Source organism: Monocercomonoides exilis (genome assembly GCF_001643675.1).
Source record: "Monocercomonoides exilis strain PA203 chromosome Unknown scaffold12-1864167, whole genome shotgun sequence".
NCBI lineage: Eukaryota > Preaxostyla > Oxymonadida > Polymastigidae > Monocercomonoides > Monocercomonoides exilis.
Genome location: NW_027150557.1, coordinates 639,645 through 660,576, shown reverse-complemented (window position 1 = coordinate 660,576; position 20,932 = coordinate 639,645). Strand labels below are relative to the sequence as shown.

The 20,932-nt window shown below is 33.6% G+C and overlaps 6 protein-coding genes across 6 annotated transcripts; 4 read left to right on the top strand and 2 right to left on the bottom strand.

The window, feature by feature from the left end:
* Positions 1-83: 83 nt before the first annotated feature.
* MONOS_11178 (putative Kinase superfamily protein) lies at positions 84-3,990 on the top strand (the record flags this gene model as incomplete). The annotated part of the gene is made up of 13 exons (XM_067863684.1): positions 84-149; positions 224-312; positions 364-446; positions 619-756; positions 824-897; positions 966-1,460; positions 1,554-2,124; positions 2,261-2,459; positions 2,655-2,724; positions 2,861-3,019; positions 3,171-3,219; positions 3,364-3,590; positions 3,802-3,990. The coding sequence occupies 13 exons, from the start codon at positions 84-86 to the stop codon at positions 3,988-3,990; spliced, it is 2,409 nt and encodes an 802-aa protein (XP_067731167.1).
* Positions 3,991-4,115: 125 nt separating this feature from the next.
* On the bottom strand, positions 4,116-8,579 carry MONOS_11177 (crooked neck protein; the record flags this gene model as incomplete). The annotated part of the gene is made up of 8 exons (XM_067863683.1): positions 4,116-5,361; positions 5,562-5,675; positions 6,042-6,375; positions 6,622-6,741; positions 6,965-7,247; positions 7,563-8,192; positions 8,241-8,348; positions 8,416-8,579. The coding sequence occupies 8 exons, from the start codon at positions 8,577-8,579 to the stop codon at positions 4,265-4,267; spliced, it is 2,850 nt and encodes a 949-aa protein (XP_067731166.1). The 3' UTR covers positions 4,116-4,264.
* A 3,956-nt stretch (positions 8,580-12,535) lies between these two features.
* On the bottom strand, positions 12,536-13,193 carry MONOS_11176 (putative PLAC8 family). Its single transcript, XM_067863682.1, has 2 exons — positions 13,090-13,193; positions 12,536-13,023 (listed from the first exon to the last, which is right to left on the bottom strand). Exons 1-2 carry the CDS (start codon positions 13,148-13,150, stop codon positions 12,764-12,766), a joined length of 321 nt encoding a protein of 106 aa, XP_067731165.1. The 5' UTR covers positions 13,151-13,193; the 3' UTR covers positions 12,536-12,763.
* A 191-nt stretch (positions 13,194-13,384) lies between these two features.
* Positions 13,385-16,092, top strand: MONOS_11175 (uncharacterized protein). Its single transcript, XM_067863681.1, has one exon. The coding sequence runs from the start codon at positions 13,447-13,449 to the stop codon at positions 15,586-15,588; it is 2,142 nt and encodes a 713-aa protein (XP_067731164.1). The 5' UTR covers positions 13,385-13,446; the 3' UTR covers positions 15,589-16,092.
* Positions 16,093-16,166: 74 nt separating this feature from the next.
* MONOS_11174 (uncharacterized protein) lies at positions 16,167-18,592 on the top strand. The gene has a single exon (XM_067863680.1). The coding sequence runs from the start codon at positions 16,254-16,256 to the stop codon at positions 18,144-18,146; it is 1,893 nt and encodes a 630-aa protein (XP_067731163.1). The 5' UTR covers positions 16,167-16,253; the 3' UTR covers positions 18,147-18,592.
* A 206-nt stretch (positions 18,593-18,798) lies between these two features.
* Positions 18,799-20,834, top strand: MONOS_11173 (putative lipid transport family protein). The gene is made up of 2 exons (XM_067863679.1): positions 18,799-19,134; positions 19,195-20,834. Exons 1-2 carry the CDS (start codon positions 18,853-18,855, stop codon positions 20,656-20,658), a joined length of 1,746 nt encoding a protein of 581 aa, XP_067731162.1. The 5' UTR covers positions 18,799-18,852; the 3' UTR covers positions 20,659-20,834.
* The last annotated feature ends 98 nt before the right edge of the window (positions 20,835-20,932 follow it).

The window sequence follows — 20,932 nt, the reverse complement described above, 5'->3', positions numbered from 1 at the left end:
TTCAACCTTAATAATTTGGAAGAAGATAATTTAAAATGGCATTAATTTTATAATTAAAGTATTTTTTTGAAATTAAAAATTAAATGTTGCATGAAAATACACAAACTCACAAAGCAAAATGCATCCAAGCATTTAGTCACAATTTAGAGGTTGAATAACTTTTCACAGTTAAGAATTTACATTTCTATTTAACATTAATATTCTAATTATAAATGCACATTAGGAAGCAAAAAAACCAAATTATGATGAGAGAATAAGAGTGCGCAACATTTCTGATGGGCAAGAACATTGTGGACAATGGGAAAATAATTTGTTTGATATTTTTGAAATATTCGTATTTATTTCATTATTTTTGAAAATTAGGTTTGATGGTCATGGCACCCTAGTGCTAGAGGACGGCACATGCTTTGAGGGAGATTTTATTCAAGGGAAAATTTCTGGTAAAGGTTTTTTCATCAATGTTAATCATATGACTTGATAACTTTTTCCAGCGAAAATATCTTTTTCAAATGGAGATGTGTACGAAGGCATATTGGAAAATGGTTTAATAACAGGAGTGGGTGCGTTTAATTCGTTTATTTATTTTTTTTTAAATATTCAAATTACACACCAATTCAGGACAACTCAAACTAAATGATGACCAAGGCATTTTTGAAGGAGAATTTATAGATGGAAAGTTCCACGGCATGGGAAATTATAGAAAAAGATGTCTGAACAAAACTGTTATCGAAGAATATTTGGGCGAATTTGTGGATGGTTCGAATATTTGTTGATTTTTTTTTAGATAAAAATTAAAATATGATGATTCAAATATAATTTTTAGGTAAAAGATGTGGAGAAGGACATTTGGTTCGAACTGATGGATGGGAATACAGCGGGACTTGGTATAATGATATGGTATGCTGATTATATGTCAATTAAGAAAATCATGCAAACTTTTGAATTTATTCATCTAAACGTTGTAGTTTCATGGAAACGGGACGCTAACTCATCCAAGTGGACTGAAGTATCAAGGCTTGTTTAAAAATGGAAAATTTGAAGGAAAAGGCAAACTTTATCAACCATCATCATCTTTGGCAATTCAATCCTTGCCCGATAATCCATCAGCTGCAATGGATGACACACTTTACATAGAATGTGAGTGGAAAAAAGGGAAACCAAGCGGATTTGGTACTTCTACTTGCGATTCTGATTTGGTTTATTGCGGATTTTGGGAAAAGGGGAAGAGGAGTGGAAGTGGAATGTGGAGAAGAAAGCAATCAAACGTGATTCTTGACCATTCTCCTCTGAAGATAGATAAATACCATAATAAGAAATTCACTTTGGATGACGAAATTCGATTAATTAAAATGAAAGTGCTTATAATGACGTGCAACTGGGAGAACGGAGAAAGCAAAGGGATCGGAGAAATTCAGTTTGCAAACGGAGATTTTTACAAAGGCGAAATTTGGCGAGGGTTGGTATGAAAGTATTTTTTTATTGTATTGTATTTTATTTTTTTTTGCTTTTCTTTGAATTAATGTTAAATTTGAATTCTTTTTGAAAACAAACAGCCTTTTGGGAGAGGAGTGTATGTTGCCTCGAATGGAATACGATTTGAAGGAGTTTGGCATCTCTTGAGGGGAAAAGGGCGGATTGTGCTTAAGGAAGATCTGGAGCATGCAATCAGAGAAGAGGTGTCAGTTGCTGTATGGGAGATGAAGAAAGAAGAAGAACTTGAGAAAGAAGAGGAAGAAAGGAAGAAGCACGAGAAAGAAAGAGGATACGAGCGATTGATGATGCGCAGGATGAAGAAAACACCGGAGCTGAAAGAGATGAATGAAAAAGGAGAAGGAAAAGGAAAATTGGATAATGAAGAAAAAGAAGGGGAAGAAGAAAAAGAAGACAAAGAAAAAAGTACAGATACAGAAGAGCTCAGATGGGGCACTTCACTCAAATGGAAAGAAGTTATGGATGAAGCGAATGAAGTCAAAGATCGTGATAAAGCAGCGAGAATGAAAAGCATGGCTAGAAAGATTGGAATTGACGGAAGGGAAGAACAAGAACAAGCCGAATTTGCACAGAAATTAAGGAGCGATGGGGTCTTAGATTCAAAGCAGATTGCAAGGAGCGGGAAGATTTATCGTATGACTTTTTGTTCTTTTTCTTATTTTATTCACTGACAAAACAAAATTCCTTCAACGAATTTAAAAAATGCTTCTGTAACTAAATATTTTTTTAACCAATTTTTTTGATTTCATTCTTATCCTCATGATATCAGACACTACAGATTATCCAGTGCGCCAAGAAATGAAGATTGACATATCAGCACTTGGGGGTGGTGTATCTATTGGAAGAGGAGGGTTTGGAGAGGTGTTTATGGGCCAGTTTATGGGCGCCCCAGCAGCGTGGAAGAAATTGTGCGGCTTTGCAGACGAAGAAGCCAAAAAGGAATTCTTCAGGGAAGTTGCTTTGATGAGGTAGGAATTCAATATAAATGTGTTGGAAATGGGTTAAGTTTTTCTCTTCACTTAAAATTTTCAAATGACTTCATTTTTTTAACAACATTTTTTATTTTTGGATTATGTTCTTTTTTTCATTTAATTTTCTTTCTTTTTTTGCTTTATGATTTTTCAATGAAATATGAATGATCTTCCACTTTCATGTGAATAAAGTACATTTCGACATCCAAACGTTGTTACACTTTATGGATACACAGCTGAACCTGATATGAGAATTGTGATGGTATGAATTACTTTTTTCTTATCAATATGTATTCATTTTTATGTGATAATTCCATTTGTTTTCTTTTTTCTATTAACTTTCTTCTTCTTCTTCTTCTTCTTTACCAAATCTGCTTTTAATCCTTCTGATGAAACAGGAGTATTGTGACAGAGGCTCCTTGGCATCTTACATCAAAAGCGACCAGCCTCTTCCGCTGCTGACGATGGTTGATTTCGCTTTGCAAATAGCTTGTGGGATGCAGTACATCCATTCAAACCATGTTATTCACAAAGACTTGAAGCCTGCGAATGTGTTGGTCTGGAACTTTTTTCATAAATTTCTTAGGCTTTTTGAAGTTTTCTTTATTTTTTCACTTTTTGTTTGGATTATTATGCGATGATGTTGCAAATTTAATGAACAATGATTTATTTGTTGAATTTTCATGATTATGAATACCATTTCTTCAGCTTTCAAGTGAAGCAGACGGATACTTACGTTGCAAAATCTCTGACATGGGTGTGATACAAATGAAATAATGATTAAGCATTTGTCTCTAAAAATTTCTTTTCTTTTTTCTTTGTTTCACATGATTTTGTTTTTCATTCTTTTTTAATTTTTTTTGAAATTTTTTTCCCCCTCTAACCACCCAATTTCTAACAGGTATATCCAAACTGTCTCATCACCCTCAGACTCTCGTGTCCAAAAGCGGGACGTGGCAGTACACTCCACCAGAAGGCTTCTTAAAGGACGTTGGCGACGAGAAAATTGATGTCTTTGCATTTGGCATCACAATGTGGGAGCTCTGGACAAGACTGGGGCCTTTTGCGAGCATGTCGCACAGACAGGTCAGAGACGCTATTGTTTCTGGTGTTAGACCTCCAATTCCAGTGTGTTGTGTTGTGTTGAAGGAGACATCTGAAAAAAAAATGTTCTTTTTGAAATTTAACGATTCAATCGAGAAAATTATTATTTCTGTGAATGTTGTGCAGTTAGTTCATTATCTTTCTTTTTTTTTCACTCACTTTTCAACATTTATTTTTTTCTTAAAATTTTCTTTCTTATTCTTTTTCTTTTTCTAATTTTTACAACCTTCTTCAGCCAATTCCTGCGTGTGCCACACCTTATCTTTCTATCTACTCTGTGCTTATGCAACGGTGTTGGGATGGAAATTCCGAGAACCGCCCTTCGTTTGCAAAGTGTTTTGAATGCCTTTCAGCACTGAAAGATGCTCTGATACGCAAAAAGGAAAGATTTGAAAGGAAAAAGAAACTGACGAAGAGCACTTGATGAAACTTTGTTGAATTGATTGTTTAAGTTTCACTTTATGTATTCTCAATAAATGTGTTGTTTTTATAATATTATTAATTTTTTCTTATTTTTCGGATTTTTTCTCTTCGGAAAAGCTTTTCGTTTTGATTCCACTTTCAATTTTTTTTATTCAAAACAATTTGAAAACTGTATAAAAATTGTCTTTTTGTAATTCAAAAAGCAGATGACAAAATACAAAACCAGGAAATAAAATGAAAAGAATAAAAGAAAATGAAGATTCCTTTATGATGACTTACTCATCATCGTCATCATCGTCATCGTTGATGTCAATGGACTGCCCCACCACATTCGAGGCACTTGAATGAGAAGTATCGCGAATAACACCAAGCTCATCCTTCACCTTCACATCAACATTTGTCAGCTGATTTCCCTCTGCATTCCGTTTCTTCCTGGATCTGTTTTCTTCATCTTCTTCTTCTCCTTCTCCATCATCATCGTGTTCCATTCTTATTCTTTCGTCCGCATCTTCTTTCAAATACTGCGATCTTCTTGGTTGTCTCCTGTCTTCTTTCTCTCCACTTGGCTTTTCGTCCTGCTGAATAGCACGAGAAATATCAATTTCATCATCAATGTCATCTTCTCCTTCATCCTCTCTGTCTCCAAGCATCCTCCTCTGCTCTTCCCCAGGCCCCACATCCTTCTCCATCTTCCCTTCAAACAGCTTCTCTTCAACTCCTCCTCTCATTCTATCTCCCTCTCCCTCTCCTTCTCCTTCTCCTTCTCCTTCTCCTTCTCTCTCTTCTTCTCTTCTCATCTTCCCTTTCATCGCTGCTATCCGCGCTGCTGCCTCCATCAGCGACTTCACTCTGTCCCCGCCTCTGTCTCCAGGGAACGAATACGTCTCTACTTCTTCCATTTCTCCCTCTCCTTCCTCTCCTTCCTCTCCACTCAACCTCACCCGCTTCCTCTCCACTTTCACCTTCGGCATCATCCTCTCCACTTTCTGCACATCCGCCGCCGAGCCAAACGCCTTCTCGAAGTCCAGCCACGTCGCCAGCAGCATCGCCCGCTGCTTCTCTGCCTCTCTCTGCTCTTCCTCCCGCCTCTCTTTCTGCAGCTGCTCGATATTCGCACCCAGCGCTTGGTCTGCTGCGGCAAACACCTTTCTGGCGTCTGAAATGCACGTGGAAGAAGGCACAGATATCTCTGCTTCTTTCGCTGCCTCTTTCGAATCAGCTTTCATTCTGTATTCATCTTCTGCTTCGCTCTCGTTTTCGACTTTGCTTTTTTCTTCTTGTGGACGGTGCTGCCCTTTCTCCAGCTCAAACATCGCAAATGAGACCCAAACACGCACATCGGGCACTTCCTCCAAGAATCGTCGATAGAGTGCTGCGATTTTTTATTAATTTGGTTAATAATGATGAAGAAAGGAAAATATTATTGTTTAGAAATTTGGAAATTATTTCATAAAAAGATTAAAAGAGAAAACAAATTGTTGATCAAGATAGAACAAAAAATGAATAATCCAGGAAAAAAGCAATGCAAATGAATAAATTTCACAAATGAAAGAAGATTTCAAGTGTGCACACCTCTAACACTGTCATCATCGCCGTATTCAATTTCGAACTCCACAAACGATTTGAGAAGAAGCTCTCCTCCTTCGTCCATCGTCGACAGATGGTCAAACGCTATGTTCAGGATACCTGTTAAATATATGGATGAGAAAGAACAAAAGAGAGAAGGAAAGAGAAGGAAAGAGAAAGAGAGAAGAAAAGAGAAAAAGAGAGAAAAAAAGAGAAAAAAAGAGAAGATAAGGAGAGAAGGAGAAAAATTAAAAAAATATGGATGAATGAAGAAGAAAATTTTTATAAAATAAATAAAATTATAAAATGTTGAAATTTTTTTCAAAAATAATCAGAATTTCAATCAAAAGAAAATGAACCCATAAAAAAAAAATAAATAAATAAATAAATAAAATAACAAAGAAAGAAATTAAAGTTTAAAAAAAAGATCATGACGAATATAAATATTCACAGCAGCGATAAAGCCACATGCTCACTCACACACACCTCTAGCCCTGTCAATTTCTCCTTCTTCCTCCTCATATCTCGCCCACTCCAGCCAGCCTTCCACGTCCCCTGTCCTCCACTTCACTCTCTTCTCCATCAGAATCCTCACCCTTTCGCCTTCGCCCAGCTTCTTTTCCATTTCGATGTAGTGTTTGTACAGCGACCGCGTCGGATGCAGCCCCAGCCCTCTTCCCAGCGTCATCCGCGCTGCCTTCAGCTTTCCCAGTCGAAGCTCCAGCTGCGCCTTCAGCTCCCACACACGGCTGAAAGTGAACTTCTTGTGGGGGATAAGAGCAATGCACGTGTCGTAGACGGAGAGGGCGCGGTGGGGGTCCTGAAAGAAAAAAAGAGAGAAAGAGAAGGGAAGGAAAGGACAGGAAGAAAATAAAAGACAGAATAAAATTAATTAACATATGAATATAATGAATATTTTTGATAAAATGGTAAATATCAGAAATGCATAAATAAACAAATTTATAATAATAATAACAACAAAATAGAAATCATGAAATTCAATAAACAGATTTCCTTCATAACAATTCTCCATTCATTCATTTTTTTTTTAAATTGATCTACACACATCGCAGTCGAGCTCTTCAAACAGAGCATATCTGATCCAAAGATGAATATATCGCTTCCACAACGGCTTTTCTTCTGCCGGTGGGACACACCCAATTGCTCGCTCGTATAATTCTCGGATCTGAAAATTTTAAGAAAAATTGAAATGAATTAATGAATAAAAATATAAATAAACAAATATGAAAATCAATAAATAAATAAATTTTCATTCGAAATATATAAAAGATAATATCCAAATTTCTTTCTTTCTTTCTTTCTTTCTTTCTCTCTCTCTCTCTCTCTCTCTCTCTCTCTCTCTCTCTCTCTCAATTTTCTTTCTTCATTCATTCCATCAATCCACACACTTTCTCTTTTTCAATGCCTCTGCTCTCTTCCATTGCGATGTAGTCAAACCACGAGTCGTAGTCCCCCCCATCCACTAGCACAGACTCCTCATACTCTCTCTTCTTCTTCTCATACAGTACTCGCTCCATCTCCCCCACAATGTTCAGCCCTCTTCCCCTCCCTTTCCCTCCTTTCCCGCCTTTCCCTTCTCCTTCCATCTCTTCCTCTAACATCAGCCCGTGCCGCTGCTCAAACGCAGTTAGAAGCGAAAACAGGCGCGCTGTTGCAGAAAATGCACTGACACTATTCAAATATGTGTTGAAGGAAATTTTTTTGTGTTTTCATTTGAAAAGAGATTATTCAAAGGATATCAGAAAGAAAAGAAAAGAAAGCATTATAAGTGAAAGAATAAATAAATAAAGTTGGCGATGATGAAAAAGAAAGCACGAAAAAAAAGTGATTGTTACAAATAATTGTACAGTAAGGCTACTATTCCCCAGAACATTCATTTACAAGAAAACCAAAGCAAATTAAAAAAAAAAAAAAAAAAAAAAAAAAAAAAAAAAAAAAAAAAAAAAAAAAAAAAAAAAAACTTCCAACAGTTGTTGCAATGCATACGTTTGTGTGGGTGTTGCGAGATCTGCATTGCCTGAAGATAGAGATGAAGAAGACGAAGACGCAGCTAGTGTTTTTCTAGTCAAGGCGTCGATTCCTCGTCTAAAGACATCCCGTGATTTTCTGATCTCTTTTTCTCTTTCTTCAAATTCAGCGTAAGCAACCCAGAAATCTTCTGAAACTTCGTCTTCCCCAAGCATCCCTATTCCTCTTTCGTATACTTCTCTTGCTGCTTCGGGATTAATTCCTTTTTCTGCCCATTTGGCATATCTCAAAAAAGTATCCTCTGTTGGATGATATCTCACAAATGCTTCAAACACTTCTTTTGCTTTATCTTTCTCATTATATCGCATTTCCATCCGAATAAAAGATTTCCATGCATCTGCTTCTGGACCTGTGGCCATCCATCTCCAAAATATTTCTCTTGCTTGCGCAACATTTCCCAAATGTTCTTCCATATTCACATATTTGTACCAAAGAATGTTATGCCGAGGTAAAAGATACGTAGCTCGATTATACACATTTCGTGCATGATTAATATTTCCGTTTTTCATTTCCATTTCTGCATATTTCAACCATATTGTCACATTCTTTTCATCAACTTGAAGTGCTCGTTCGTATATTGAGCGTGCTCTGTGAATCATTGTATAATATTATTTTGTAAATTAGATAAAAGCAAACCTTTCAAAATCCTGTTGCTCTTCTTCGAATCTCGCATACATCATCCATCCTCCAATTCGAAAACGATGAAGTCGAACTTTATCTTCAAATTCTTTTCTCTTTCGTGTTCTAGATTTCAATAATAATTAACACAAGATAAGTCTAATTAAAACGAAGTTGTTGAGAAAGTTAGTACCTAAATTCAAGCAATTCTTCAGCATCAATGATCCTCTGTTCAGGGTGAATGATCTCGCGCTCTTGAAGTTCTTTTGTTTTAATTAAAAGATGCTCTGCAGTTATTTGTATTGGTGCAGGCGTTTTATTAAGCACTTTTGAGCCTGATTTCTTTTCAATGTTCATTTTTGATTTTCTTCAATTGATCATTAATCGTTCCATAAAATTTTTATTCGTATTTTATTTGTTAGATTATTTAAACAATCAAAATCATTCAAAAATACAATAATTCCAATTGTATAAAAATAGTGATAAATTTCAAATTAACATATTTATGTTTTTTCACAAAAAATAAAAAAGTTTTAATCTATTTATAGCTTTAAGGAAGAAAAATTATTGAAAAACAATAAATGCTTTCAATTTCGATTTTTCAATTTTTGAAATTGAATATTCTTTCATTTATATCATTTCAAAGAAATACACTTTTTCGAATTTTTATTTTTGAAAACATATTCTTCAAAAAATTCATTCCATGAAAGTTTTCTCATGATGCATGAAATATTTCTTTCTACTAGTCACAGATAGAAAATTTTAACTGATTGTTATTTTGAATTTTCGTTTATAAAAAACTGATAAGTCTTTTATGTGGGTGATTCAATAGAAATATTTCTCACTTTTGAGAAATATGAACAAATTACGTTTTTTTTCGTGGAATACACCAAAAATTATTCAAGATCGAAAAACTTTAATTCAAGATCGAAAAACTTTAATTCGAAATCGAAAAAGTTTAAAACAACATCGAAAAACTTTAATTCAAAATCGAAAATTATTATTCGAAATCGGAAAACTTTAATTCGAAATCGAAAAAGTTTAATTCGAAATCGAAAAAGTTTAATTCAACATCGAAAATTCTTAATCATCAAAAAATTTGAAAAAAATTTAAAAATTCATGCTCATGTCAGTTTCTTTTATTTCGAAGCAAGATCTGAGAAATTTGTCAATTTCAATAAGAAAAATATTTTTTGATGTTTTTTGGTGTTTGATTGTGTGAAATAGAGGAAATAGGATAAAACTGAATTTTGATTAAACTCTTCACATGTATTCAGGAGATAATGAAGAATTTTTGTAAAAAATAAAAGTGATATGATAGTTCATGATCTTGTTTTGTGCACAAAAATACTTAAATCAATCTAATCCATTTGTTATGAAACGTTTGAAATTCATTTGTTGAATATGAAACAGATAAATTAAAACATTTTCAATTTTCAAAATGAGAAAAAAATCAACGGATATCAGTCGAAATTATCGAAAACCGTAGTTCAAAATAAAAGGAAAGTATTTCCAATAAATGAACATTTGTTATGATTTTCATTTGTATCAAAAAAATTTCCTTGGTTTTGACTTGAATTGAAATTTCAAACAAATTAACTTCTTTTTCGATTTTGAATTAAACATTTTCGATGTTGAATTAAATATTTTCGATTTCGAATTAAACTTTTTCGATTTTGAATTAAAGTTTTTCGATGTTGAATAATTTTTGGTGTATCTGGATGAAATGGAGACTTGAACGAAATGTATTCTATTTTCGATTTTGCTTTGATATATGAATGTTTTTGAATAAACACTTAAAGGATTTGATTTTGATTTAAGCTCGAACGAACGTATGATTTTTTAAAGGATCAACCATGTGAATCAAACAATTTTCAAAATGATGCTTGATAGCGTAAAAAATATCCTGCAAAGTTTGTAACATGTGAAAATTTTCCAAAAAGAAATTAATAATGACATTTGGATAATTGTTTTTAAAATCATTTCTAACAATAAACATTCTTCCATTTGGAAAAAAAAGAGAAATAGAAAAAGATATTTTGATAAACTGAAATGAAGCAATTCTTCAAACCTGCTATTTTCATTATTGTTGTTGTATGTTTTGTGAATTAAATTTTCGAAGAAAACATAAAATAATGAATCAGTTAATTGAAAACTCAAAAAAATTAAAAACCTGTCAATTTCATTTCTTTGAATTTCAAATTGTTTTTTCTTTTTTTTATTAAAATTAACAATTATTTTTTCTGAAAAGTTTCTTCAAGTCATTTTTCGAGTTTAAATAAAAAACTCAAAATTTTATTAAAAAACATTTTCCCGCTTATGAAAAACATTTTTTTATGACAATAGAAACATTGTCAAGTAAAAAAATTTTTATTCCACTCAAATTTCATAAATGGGAACAAAATTTTTTCTAAAATAAGAAATTAAAATTCACTGGAATCTTTCATTGAAGCAACTTTTCAAAGAAAAATAAAACACCTTACAACAAATTATATGTTTATTTGGGTGATTATTTTTGAAATCATGACATTTTTCGGAGAATGAATAATTTTCTGATTCACAATCACTTGCAAAAGAATTTTCATAAAAGATTTTCATGTTTTCAAATTAATGTCTCTCAGATTCATGTTGTCATTGAAAGACAGAAAAGCACATTGACGATTTTGATCAAAACATTGATTGATTTCTTAGTATTTGCCACAAAATGTAAATTCGAATATTTTGATGGGAAAAACATTAAATCAAAAAGAATCACCCATTTGAATACATGTTCATATTGATGATTATTAATGAAAAGATAATTTTGGTCGATGTTTTAATTACAAAATGGTTTTGTGTCTTTGGAATAACTATTTTTCTATCAAAAACTGCATTCATTTCAGTTGTCTTATGAGTCATTTTGGATTTTTAAAAAAGACAAATTAAATCTTGATTTTAATGTGTCACTTGACAATTTTTATATTTGAACATTCGAAACTAATTTTCAAAAAAAAATTGAAATATCTATCAGATTATTTTTTCTTTTAAAATAATCACACATATTGACATTTTTTTCGATTTGCTTGTGAAATTTTTAACCTATGTTAAATCGAAGATACAGTTTGTGCAAAAAATACAGGACAAGATCGATTTCTCAATAACCGAAAGAGGAATAATTCTAACACCTTCCCTCAAAATATATCTCATCAATACAAACTCACGTGACATTCGAGACTTTCAGGACATCTTCGCTTGAGTTCAGAAAAAATTATTATAAAAATCTCAGAGTATTAGTGTTTTGAGTTTCTCCGAGATTATAATCATTTATTTTTTCTGAACTCAAGCGAAGATGTCCTGAAAGTCTCGAATGTCACGTGAGTTTGTATTGATGAGATATATTTTGAGGAAAAATGTTAGTATTATTCCTCTTTCGGTTATTGAGAAATCGATCTTGTCCGGTATTTTTTGCGATGTCCGGTATTTTTTGCACAAACTGTATCTGAGTATTTTTTGTTATAAAAAAATACTATTTGAAAGAAAAAATATTTAATTATATTTGTCAATGTGGAAAAAGTATAAAAAACTGTGATTATTTTTGTTGTCATAATTATTCGTCAAAAATATTTGACAGAAAAAAATTTTTTGAACATTAACAAATGAACATTGAAGAACGAAAAGGCTTATAAAAAACATCTTCATCTTTATTAATTCAAAAACATTTGTTTTAAAAAACAGTTTTTGTTAATTATCAATAGAAATACAAAATCTCTTTTCAATGATAAATAGCCTCTGATAAATAAATACCACGAAAAAAGTTATAATTTCTAAATAAATCTCACAATTTTAGAAAAAAACTGATTATAAGATAATATTGTTATTATTCACATTATATCCAACAATGATAAACAGAAAAGTTTTTTGTTTTCCTAATTATTGATGAAAAATATGAAATTTGAAAAAAAAGATTCACTGAAAATTCTCCCCTACGTTCACATTTCAAATTTGTCATTATGCCAATATTATTTTTTCGAAAAATAAAGGTGTATTTACCAAAAAACAGTCATATGTTGAAAATCTATATCTATGATTATTTCGATAAATAATCCCGTCCTTTCTAAATTCTCTATTTAAAGCAAAAATGAAGTCATCAGATTCATTTTCATGAAATTCAAAATTAGCAAATAATTGAAACCATTATTTTATGCATTTTCTTTCAAAGAATCATTGATTAACAAAAATAACATCAAAAATTGGACAGATTAATCAGTAGCCTAACTTTTCATTCAATGCTTTTGCATCATCAATCAATTTTTAAATATTGTGGAAAAAAATAATACATGTTATCTTCACTATTCACATGTTTAGATTAACGAACCTCTAAAACTTTCCAAAAATTTACAACGATTTGAAAAAAGATTATTTTAAAAAAGACAGGCAGAAAGAAATGTGTATGCCGCCCATCAAATTAAGAGAGAACGATAATTGATATGCACTTATAAAAAAACAACAGTAAACATTCTCATTTACATTATAAGTATTTCTATCACTCTATAAAACTCTATTTACAAAGCAATAGGCTTGAACTGGCAGCCTGCATTCTTATATTGTTTCACAGTTTGGCAGAACCCACATGGCATAAGGAAAGTCACGTGGATACAATCGCTGCATGAATCGCCAGCAATACCTTCCTTCAAACGAATTTCATATCTGACCAGTGCAAGGAAGGGAATGAACATTCCAATGCAGCAATGCTTGAATCCACATTCTTCTCCATAAACATGTGCAATCATGCTTCCAATTGTGCATGGAGCAGTAATATATCCTAATTAAAAAATTAAGAGATTATTCATAATAAAAACATAGATCCGACAGAAAAAAATTAACAAACCCAAGCAGCACGCTTTAATATCTCCAAAGCATCCAAAAGTACCTTGTGCCCATTCACCCATGAGTGTATTAGTTTTTTGATCGAAAATAAATTAGATCTGTCCCTTTTTAAGCACCAATCAATGATCACACAGTGAATAATAGAAAAACAAAGTGATGTTGGTCATTAATCAAAATCATTCAATTTACTCGTTATATGTTATTCACCAATTGAATTATTAATAAAATAATAGTGTAAATTCGAAGATTGCAGTTATTTCTTTTGATCGAAACGAAAAACATTTTTTTAATCAATATTTATTTGCCCATAAATATTTGTTTTTTAAGCTTTTTTTATAATTGCTGGTTTTGCGTTTAAATGATTCTTGTTTTTTTATTCCAATTTGTAATTTATGCTGCGCAGAACGGTTTATCATTTGGCCAAAACGCTAACTCTGTTATTGAATTTGTGAACCGAAACAAAGAAAATCAAGAATATTCGTTTTTGTCGGCTAATTCTTCAATTAACTTAAGCAACATAAACATTAACTTTAAAGAGACTATTTATCCTTTGATTCTACGAAGTAATAGTTTTGCTACTATCTGCAATTGCACTGTTACTGTGCCAAATGTTGAATATCCTTTGGTTATTAACTATAACAGTAATACCTTATTAATACGGCTAAAAGTTGATTTTATGCTTACACGTGCGCCTATTTTTCAACGTGCAATTCAGGATGGCAACGAAGGAGATCTTTCAATGGACGAATGTGATTTTTCTAATTTAAGAAACGATTCTCCCGAACCTTTAATTTCTTCATCGCTGGCAGACACAATTTCTCTCACAAAATGTACATTTTCGAACGTTTCAGCGGGTTGCTTGAAAACTAAAATTTTGAAATTGTCAAAATTTCAACAAATGAACGTTAACCAATGTAATTTTTCAAGTTGTGAAAGTCCAATTGAAGGAAACATAATTCAAGGAACAAAAGGCGGAATTATTCGTGTTGAAAACTCGACATTTGTTCGCTGCTTAAAAACAAAAATTTCAGAACAGCAGATATTTGATGGCGATGCGACATTTCGAAGTACTGATTTTGATTCATGCACTGACAAAAACATGGGAGGTGGAGGAGCAATATGCATGATGAATGGAGGAGACTTAAGCGTATTCAGCTGTAAATTTGTTCAATGTGTCACAATGAGCTCTTCTGGAGTGGGAGGTGCAATTGCAATGAATTGTAATGAAAGTTACGCGGATTACTTAATGAGCATATCTTCTTGTAAATTTTCGCTGTGTTCATCTGCACATGGAAACGGAGGAGCAATATTTGCTTCTCAAGAACTGCGTATACTTGCAAGTACGTTTGATAATTGCTTGGCACAGCACTGCGGAGGGGCGGTTACAACGGAGTATTTATATCATGGACTTTTGGTGAATGGATCGACATTCAAAGAATGCGATAGCATCACCGGAATTGGGGGTGCTATGGCTATTTTTGATTTGGCTTCAACACTTTTCTTCGGCTCGGACACTTTCAGAAAGAATACTGCTGAGAGAGGAGCTGGAGGGGCAATTTCTTTTATGTATCGACTTTACGATGGAGAAACTCCACTTCCATCAAAAATTCAATTTGAAGTATGCTCATTTCGCTCAAATAAAGCCAAATCAATTTCAAAAAGACAAGATATTCCGAAAGAAGCATTTTCTTATGCACAACAAAGTCGTTCTTCATTTTATTCTCTTTTAGAAGCGCTAAGAGGATCTTTACTCTCTTCATCTTCTTCAAACGATTTTGTTTTTGAATCAACCGAAGTCAATGACAAATACTTACTGTCTTCCATTTATGCAGGTGGAAACGATGTGTTTGGATCTGTTACAGTCACTGGACTGCTTACGAAAAAATCGTTTCATTACTGCACTTCATCATCAGAGGAGCCCACAGTCACAGTTGACGACACTGGCGACCAGAGCGGGTGGATGAGTCTGCCGTTTGAGATGACTCCTGGATTCATCGTGCTGATGGTTGTGCTGGGAGTCGTAATTATCACAGTCGCCACAGTGCTGATTATCTTGTGTGCGTGGTGTGGCTGCTGCTGTTGCGGCGGCGGGACGTGCTGTGCGTGCTGCTGCTGCTGCGGATGCAATTGCGACCCGCTTGGTAAAGTCTCCAAAAGGATTAACCGTCGCAACAACATCATTTTTGGCAATTTGCAGCAGCAGGTCAATGAGCAGCCGATGTACACACAATACCCCACGTCTTTGCCAGTTGCTGATGAAGCCCAGCCGCAGCACATGCAACAGATGTCATACCCTGCCCAGGGCCCGACGGTGATTCCTATGCAGCCAGTGCAATATTCTCCTCAAGTTGGCTCTGCAGAAAACAACATAGACAAAACAGCTGAACAAGCAATGCCATCTCCTCCGAAGGAGTCTGTTGCACCAAGCGCACCTTCTGCTCAGCTCAATCAACCAAATCCTATTGATCAACTTCCTGCTGAGGAAATATCACTTTCATAAAATTGTATTTTATTATAGGAAATGAAGCATTTTTCATTTCATTATTTCATATAAGTTTTTTATTTTTGTAGGTTTTTTTAGAACGTTTATTTTGATATATTATGATTTTTTTTTTCAATTTATTTTTTTCCATTTCGTCGAAGGAAACATCATTTTTGTAAATGTTTTATGTCCACCACCGATTATTTGCATGAATTATGATTCAAATAATAGTGGAAATTTATTAATGAATTATCGTTTTAATAATTCAATTCAAGATTATCTTTTCATTTTTTGAAATTTAAGAAAACATATTATTTCTCATTCTCCACTTGGAACAAGTGACTTGCTTATTGGATTTGGGTTGATTAAAAAAAAATTTTTTTTTTTATTCCATGAAATTGACAGCTTGAACTGGAATTTAAGTTCATTTTTTTAATGTTTGGGAAATTTATTAATAAATCATTTCATGTCTTTCAAAAGAGTTTTGGGGCTATTCTTTTTCAAAAAATATCTATACAAACAAAGATCTTTCTTTAAGATTAAAAGAAGTTCATTGAAACGCTTATCGATTTTTCCCATAATCACTTACATGATAATTTTTTGGTTGATCAATTTGAAAATGCTTTTTTCAGATAAGTAAGGGTGAAGATCATACTTTATTAAATCATTTGGGAGCATATTCGATGCAATTTTTAATATTTTCTTTATTTATATGGGCGCATGCATTTGATGAATACCTTTCGCTTGATAGGGATTTTAACAAGATTATTGATGAGTCATTATCAAATGCAAATAAAAACATTAAACTAGACAAAGGAATTTATCATTCTTTCGGAACGGAAATCTCGAATACAAAGACAACTATTAAAGGAACCGATGCAAAGATTATCCTTTCGGAAGGAAGTTCTATTGAATCACTTTTCAATCTTCGGAATTCAACAATAAATGTTGTTTCAATGGCTTTGGATCTTTTGAAGGAAGGACTCTATTACATAAAAGTTGATGAACTTTCAAGTGCAATTTTAGATCGATGCTTAATTTCTGTGCCAAATTTACCTTTGTCTCCGTTTTTTGTCGATGGAGGGTTTATTCACTTAAAGAATATCTCGCTGGATACAAATATGGTTAAGGATGTTCCATCTCTGATTAATTGCAGTTCAAAATTTGGAAGCGCATCATTGACAGATTCAGCTTTATGCTCGCTTAATGTTAGAAGTTATCATCCGCTGTTTGGGCATTCTAATATCGATTTATTAATTTTATCAAATTGCGAGTTTTCTAACATTACGGATTCAACACCCTTTGAGAGAAAAGTTTATTCAAAAGAAAATCAGAAAACGATTGTCGAAGGAAATCATTTTTCATCTTCCATAAATGTGTTGTATGGAACTGTTACAATGGGAATGTTAAGCTCAAAGCTAAATTCTTTTAATAACACTTATTTCAAATTAACTACCGCAATATATCATGAAACAAGAGAGCACAGAAGCAATGCTGCGTATGCTTCTGATCAATTTACTGATTGCGTATCAAAAACACATGGAGGTGCTATTCACATGCTGTCCAATAACGCTTTAAATGTGTCATCTTGTCGTTTTGAAAATTGTAATGCATCTAACGGTGCAGGAGGTGCAATATTTGCAGGATCTGATGCGTTTGGTGAACTGAGAATATATAGTTCATCTATTAAGAATTGCCACGCAACAACATACGGAGGAGGTGTTGTCATCAATGGATCAGTAACACTTTCTTCTAACAACATATCGGACTGCAAGGCAAAGATAGGAGGAGGTGGCTTAGCCATCTATTCAACAATAAGTGAATGCACGCTTAGCTCTAATGTCTTTTCATCAGACTCAGCAACTAACAACGATGGCTGTGGAGGTGGAATTTTTGTGTTTACTCTGACGACCGATATGAGGGTTACTTCAGTAACATTTTCGCATTGTGAATCCAACGAGAAAGGTGGTGCAATGTATTTTAGTTCAAACCATGTTTCAAAACCAATTCGAAAGTTGACATTCATGAGTGTTGTGTTTACGGATAACAAGGCAGCTTCTTCTAGTACGATCGGAAATGATCTCCACGCAGAAAGAGAATGGTCAAGCACATTTTCTTCGTCTGAATGGACTTCTTGCGTCTCCTCAAGCTCTTCTCCACGCATATATATTGAAGGACTTGGCTCAAAGGATGATTTCCTGGCTGTTCAGAAGATGGAAGCATGGGTCATTGCAGTGATTGTTGTGGGTGTTGTTCTTGTGTTGCTTGTTCCGATTATTATCATCATTTGCTGCTGCTGCTGTGGCTGCTGCATTGCATTGCGAAAGCCAAAGGCATCTTCGACTTATATGGCTGCTCCTGCGCCAGTTGTTGGGCCGACTCAGGTGGCTGTGTATGCGGCGCCAGGGTACCAAATGGGGCAACAACCTCTCTACCAGCCAGCAAATACCGCAAATCCGTACACTTCCTATCCGCAATCCTCTTCAGCAGGCCAATCTGCATCAGCGTCCTACGATCCAATGTTCTCATCGACTAAATTACCAGCGGATGTGACAGTTGGAGAAAATGCTAAATAAGAGTTTTTACCCGCTTTTAAATAGCGAATATCTTTATTTTTTTTTTCAGTCAGGAATACGAGTTTCTTTTTCTTTTCAATTTGTAAAATTATTGTAAAAATTTGTTTTTCAAGTTTCAATTGAATTTTTTGAATATTTATGAATTATAATTTATTTGTGGATTTTGATAACTTAATTTCATGTGAGAATGCATCCTGTTTTTCCAGTCTGAACAATCGCGACAATGCTAATAATTGCTTTTTTTCATGAAGAGAAATAATTCATTGTTTCATAATTGTTTGAATATATTCATGAGTATCTTTGGAACATCATAAATTGGATAAAAAAAACTAACACCAAGTCCGACCTTGAAAATTTGTTGTTTCGAAAAAGAGAACAAATGGTTTGTTCCTTCTCAATCCACTTTTCCTCCAAAAGCTAAAGACAATTTCTAAAATTTGATTGAATCACTTTGCATTTCTTTCATTGAATGCTTTTTTCAAAAGACAATATTTTGATGAAAATACAATCAAAATTTGTATGGAATAAATGATGTCAATTGAAACATGTTCATTAAAAATTGAATTAAAAAACAAGCAAGAAAATGATTTGAAACAATATGGAAGACACGTTCGGAAAAATCGGTAAAATATTTTAAATATGGTTATTTACCATTAGTCGAAAGAAAATTTATTATAATTATGTTTAGGATCATCGAACAACAATCATGTTGTTTTTTCTTTTAACTTTTTCGTCGATCTTTGCATTAAATTACAGGGTTGGCGAAACCTTTGGCTACAGTTATAATACTGTAACTAAAACTTTGGCAGTGCAATCGGCCAATGAAGAAGAATCCACACAAATGTCACTTTCTTGTGACGTGAAGTTCAAAGTTCTGAAAGTTGATTCGCAAGGAGCGTATATGGAAATGACAGTCAGTAACGTTAGAGGATCAACAGGAAATTCTGTTGATTCAGGAGCAATGCTATCCGATCCAGATGTTCAAGAGGTTTGAAATTCTTTCAATAAAGACAGAAAGAGAGATTGATTTTCATTTTTTGTTTTTTAGGACTTTTCCGATCCCTTGTATTTCACACACAGACCAGATGGGACAATTACAGGCGTAATTGTCAGTGAGGATGATGAACCTGATCAAGTTGAACTGAAAGTTGGAATTGCCTACGCTCTTCAAACAAATACTCAAACAAAATCTAATTCTGATTATGAAGCTGTTAGCGTAATATCTCCTCAGGGAATGCATCTTCAATATTCATCGGTTGAAGTTGAAGATGACTATGTTGAAATTAACACTCACTACACAGAGGAAGATTTCATCGAGTTTCTTGATAGCAAATTATCTGTAAAGGATATTGCTTTGGATGCAAGCTCAAACGTACGTATCCTCAATGGAAAAGTTGCAACATCAACATCACAAACAAGCGTTAATTTGAACAAACAATATTACGGTTCAAACGATGAAGCTGCTGTTATCTATGGTGAAGGAACAGCAAATCTGTTTAACTTACGAATGGGTAATTCCGAGGAAGTTGACTTTAATTATGAATCACCTGAAGCTTTCCTTCAAGCTAATACAAATTATAAATATGTTGAGTATCTGACTCCTTCATTCTATGAAGATCGTGAGCATCCAGAAGAAGAAGAAGATCTTGAAGATGACGACATCACCGATGGGAAAATGGCCTGCCCTTCTCAAACTGATGTTTGCAAAGGATTCGATAAGTCGTTTACTCTTGGAAACAAAAATTTGGGTCTGAGAATGTCAGCTAGTGCCGTTGCAGCAATTTCAAAGGGATGCAAGCCTGAACTGAGAAATTATATTGCAGGAAGTTATGCAAATATTGATGTGCTCGTTCTCGGAAAAACATACTCTGCTGCTTCTGCATATGCAGAATATGGACAAATTGGAGGATCTCCAACTCGCAATGGAGTTGAATTGAAATTATTTGGATTACCAATTTACAGCAAATCATTCCCATGGCTTGATTGTGTTGATCGTACAATCAATTTGGCATCAAAAAGCAAAGACATTTCATTCTCATATTTCATTATGGTCTACATTGTGAAAATAACTTTCAGTGTTGGACTCACTTTCCAACTTTCTGCTGATTTGCATTATTCTTTATGTGCCCAACAGTTAACAGCATCTGTTCAGCTTATTCCACGTGGAGCAGCTACTGTTCATGGAGGTGCTTCTGCTTCGGTTGTTCTTGCAAAAGCAGGTATTGAATTGTCAGGAACGGTTGCTGAACACTTTGATCCAACAGCTTACATTGATGGAAATCAATGCAGAGTTGGATTCTATATGTATGCAAACCATGAGCCATATGATGCAAGATTTATTGGTTACTGGCAACTTAGAACAAAGTTGAAGGTCAAGATTAAGTGGCGTGGATTCAAAACAAAGGTTAAGATTACATGGGGATGGGGCAGCAAGCACTCAACGACTTTCTGGCACCATTCTGGAGGAGGGTCACGTTCAAAATTGGTTGATGTGTACTATCAAGGAAAGTAATTGCTTTTTATGTAAAATTATCTTGAGGATAATACTCAACTAGTTATGTATGTGAATGTTTACTGTTGATGTTTTTTTTTCTTATAATCATAATTTTAAAATTTACCTTTTAATTTTTTTGCATTTTTATTGAATATAATAAGAGTTCTGCCGGTTTAAAGGCAAATGAATGAAAATGATTTTTGCTTTTTTTATTTGGGTTCTTTTATTAAAATAATACTTAAAAAGCATCAATTTAAAAAGTCAATCTGCAAAGTAATTAGAGAGACGATAG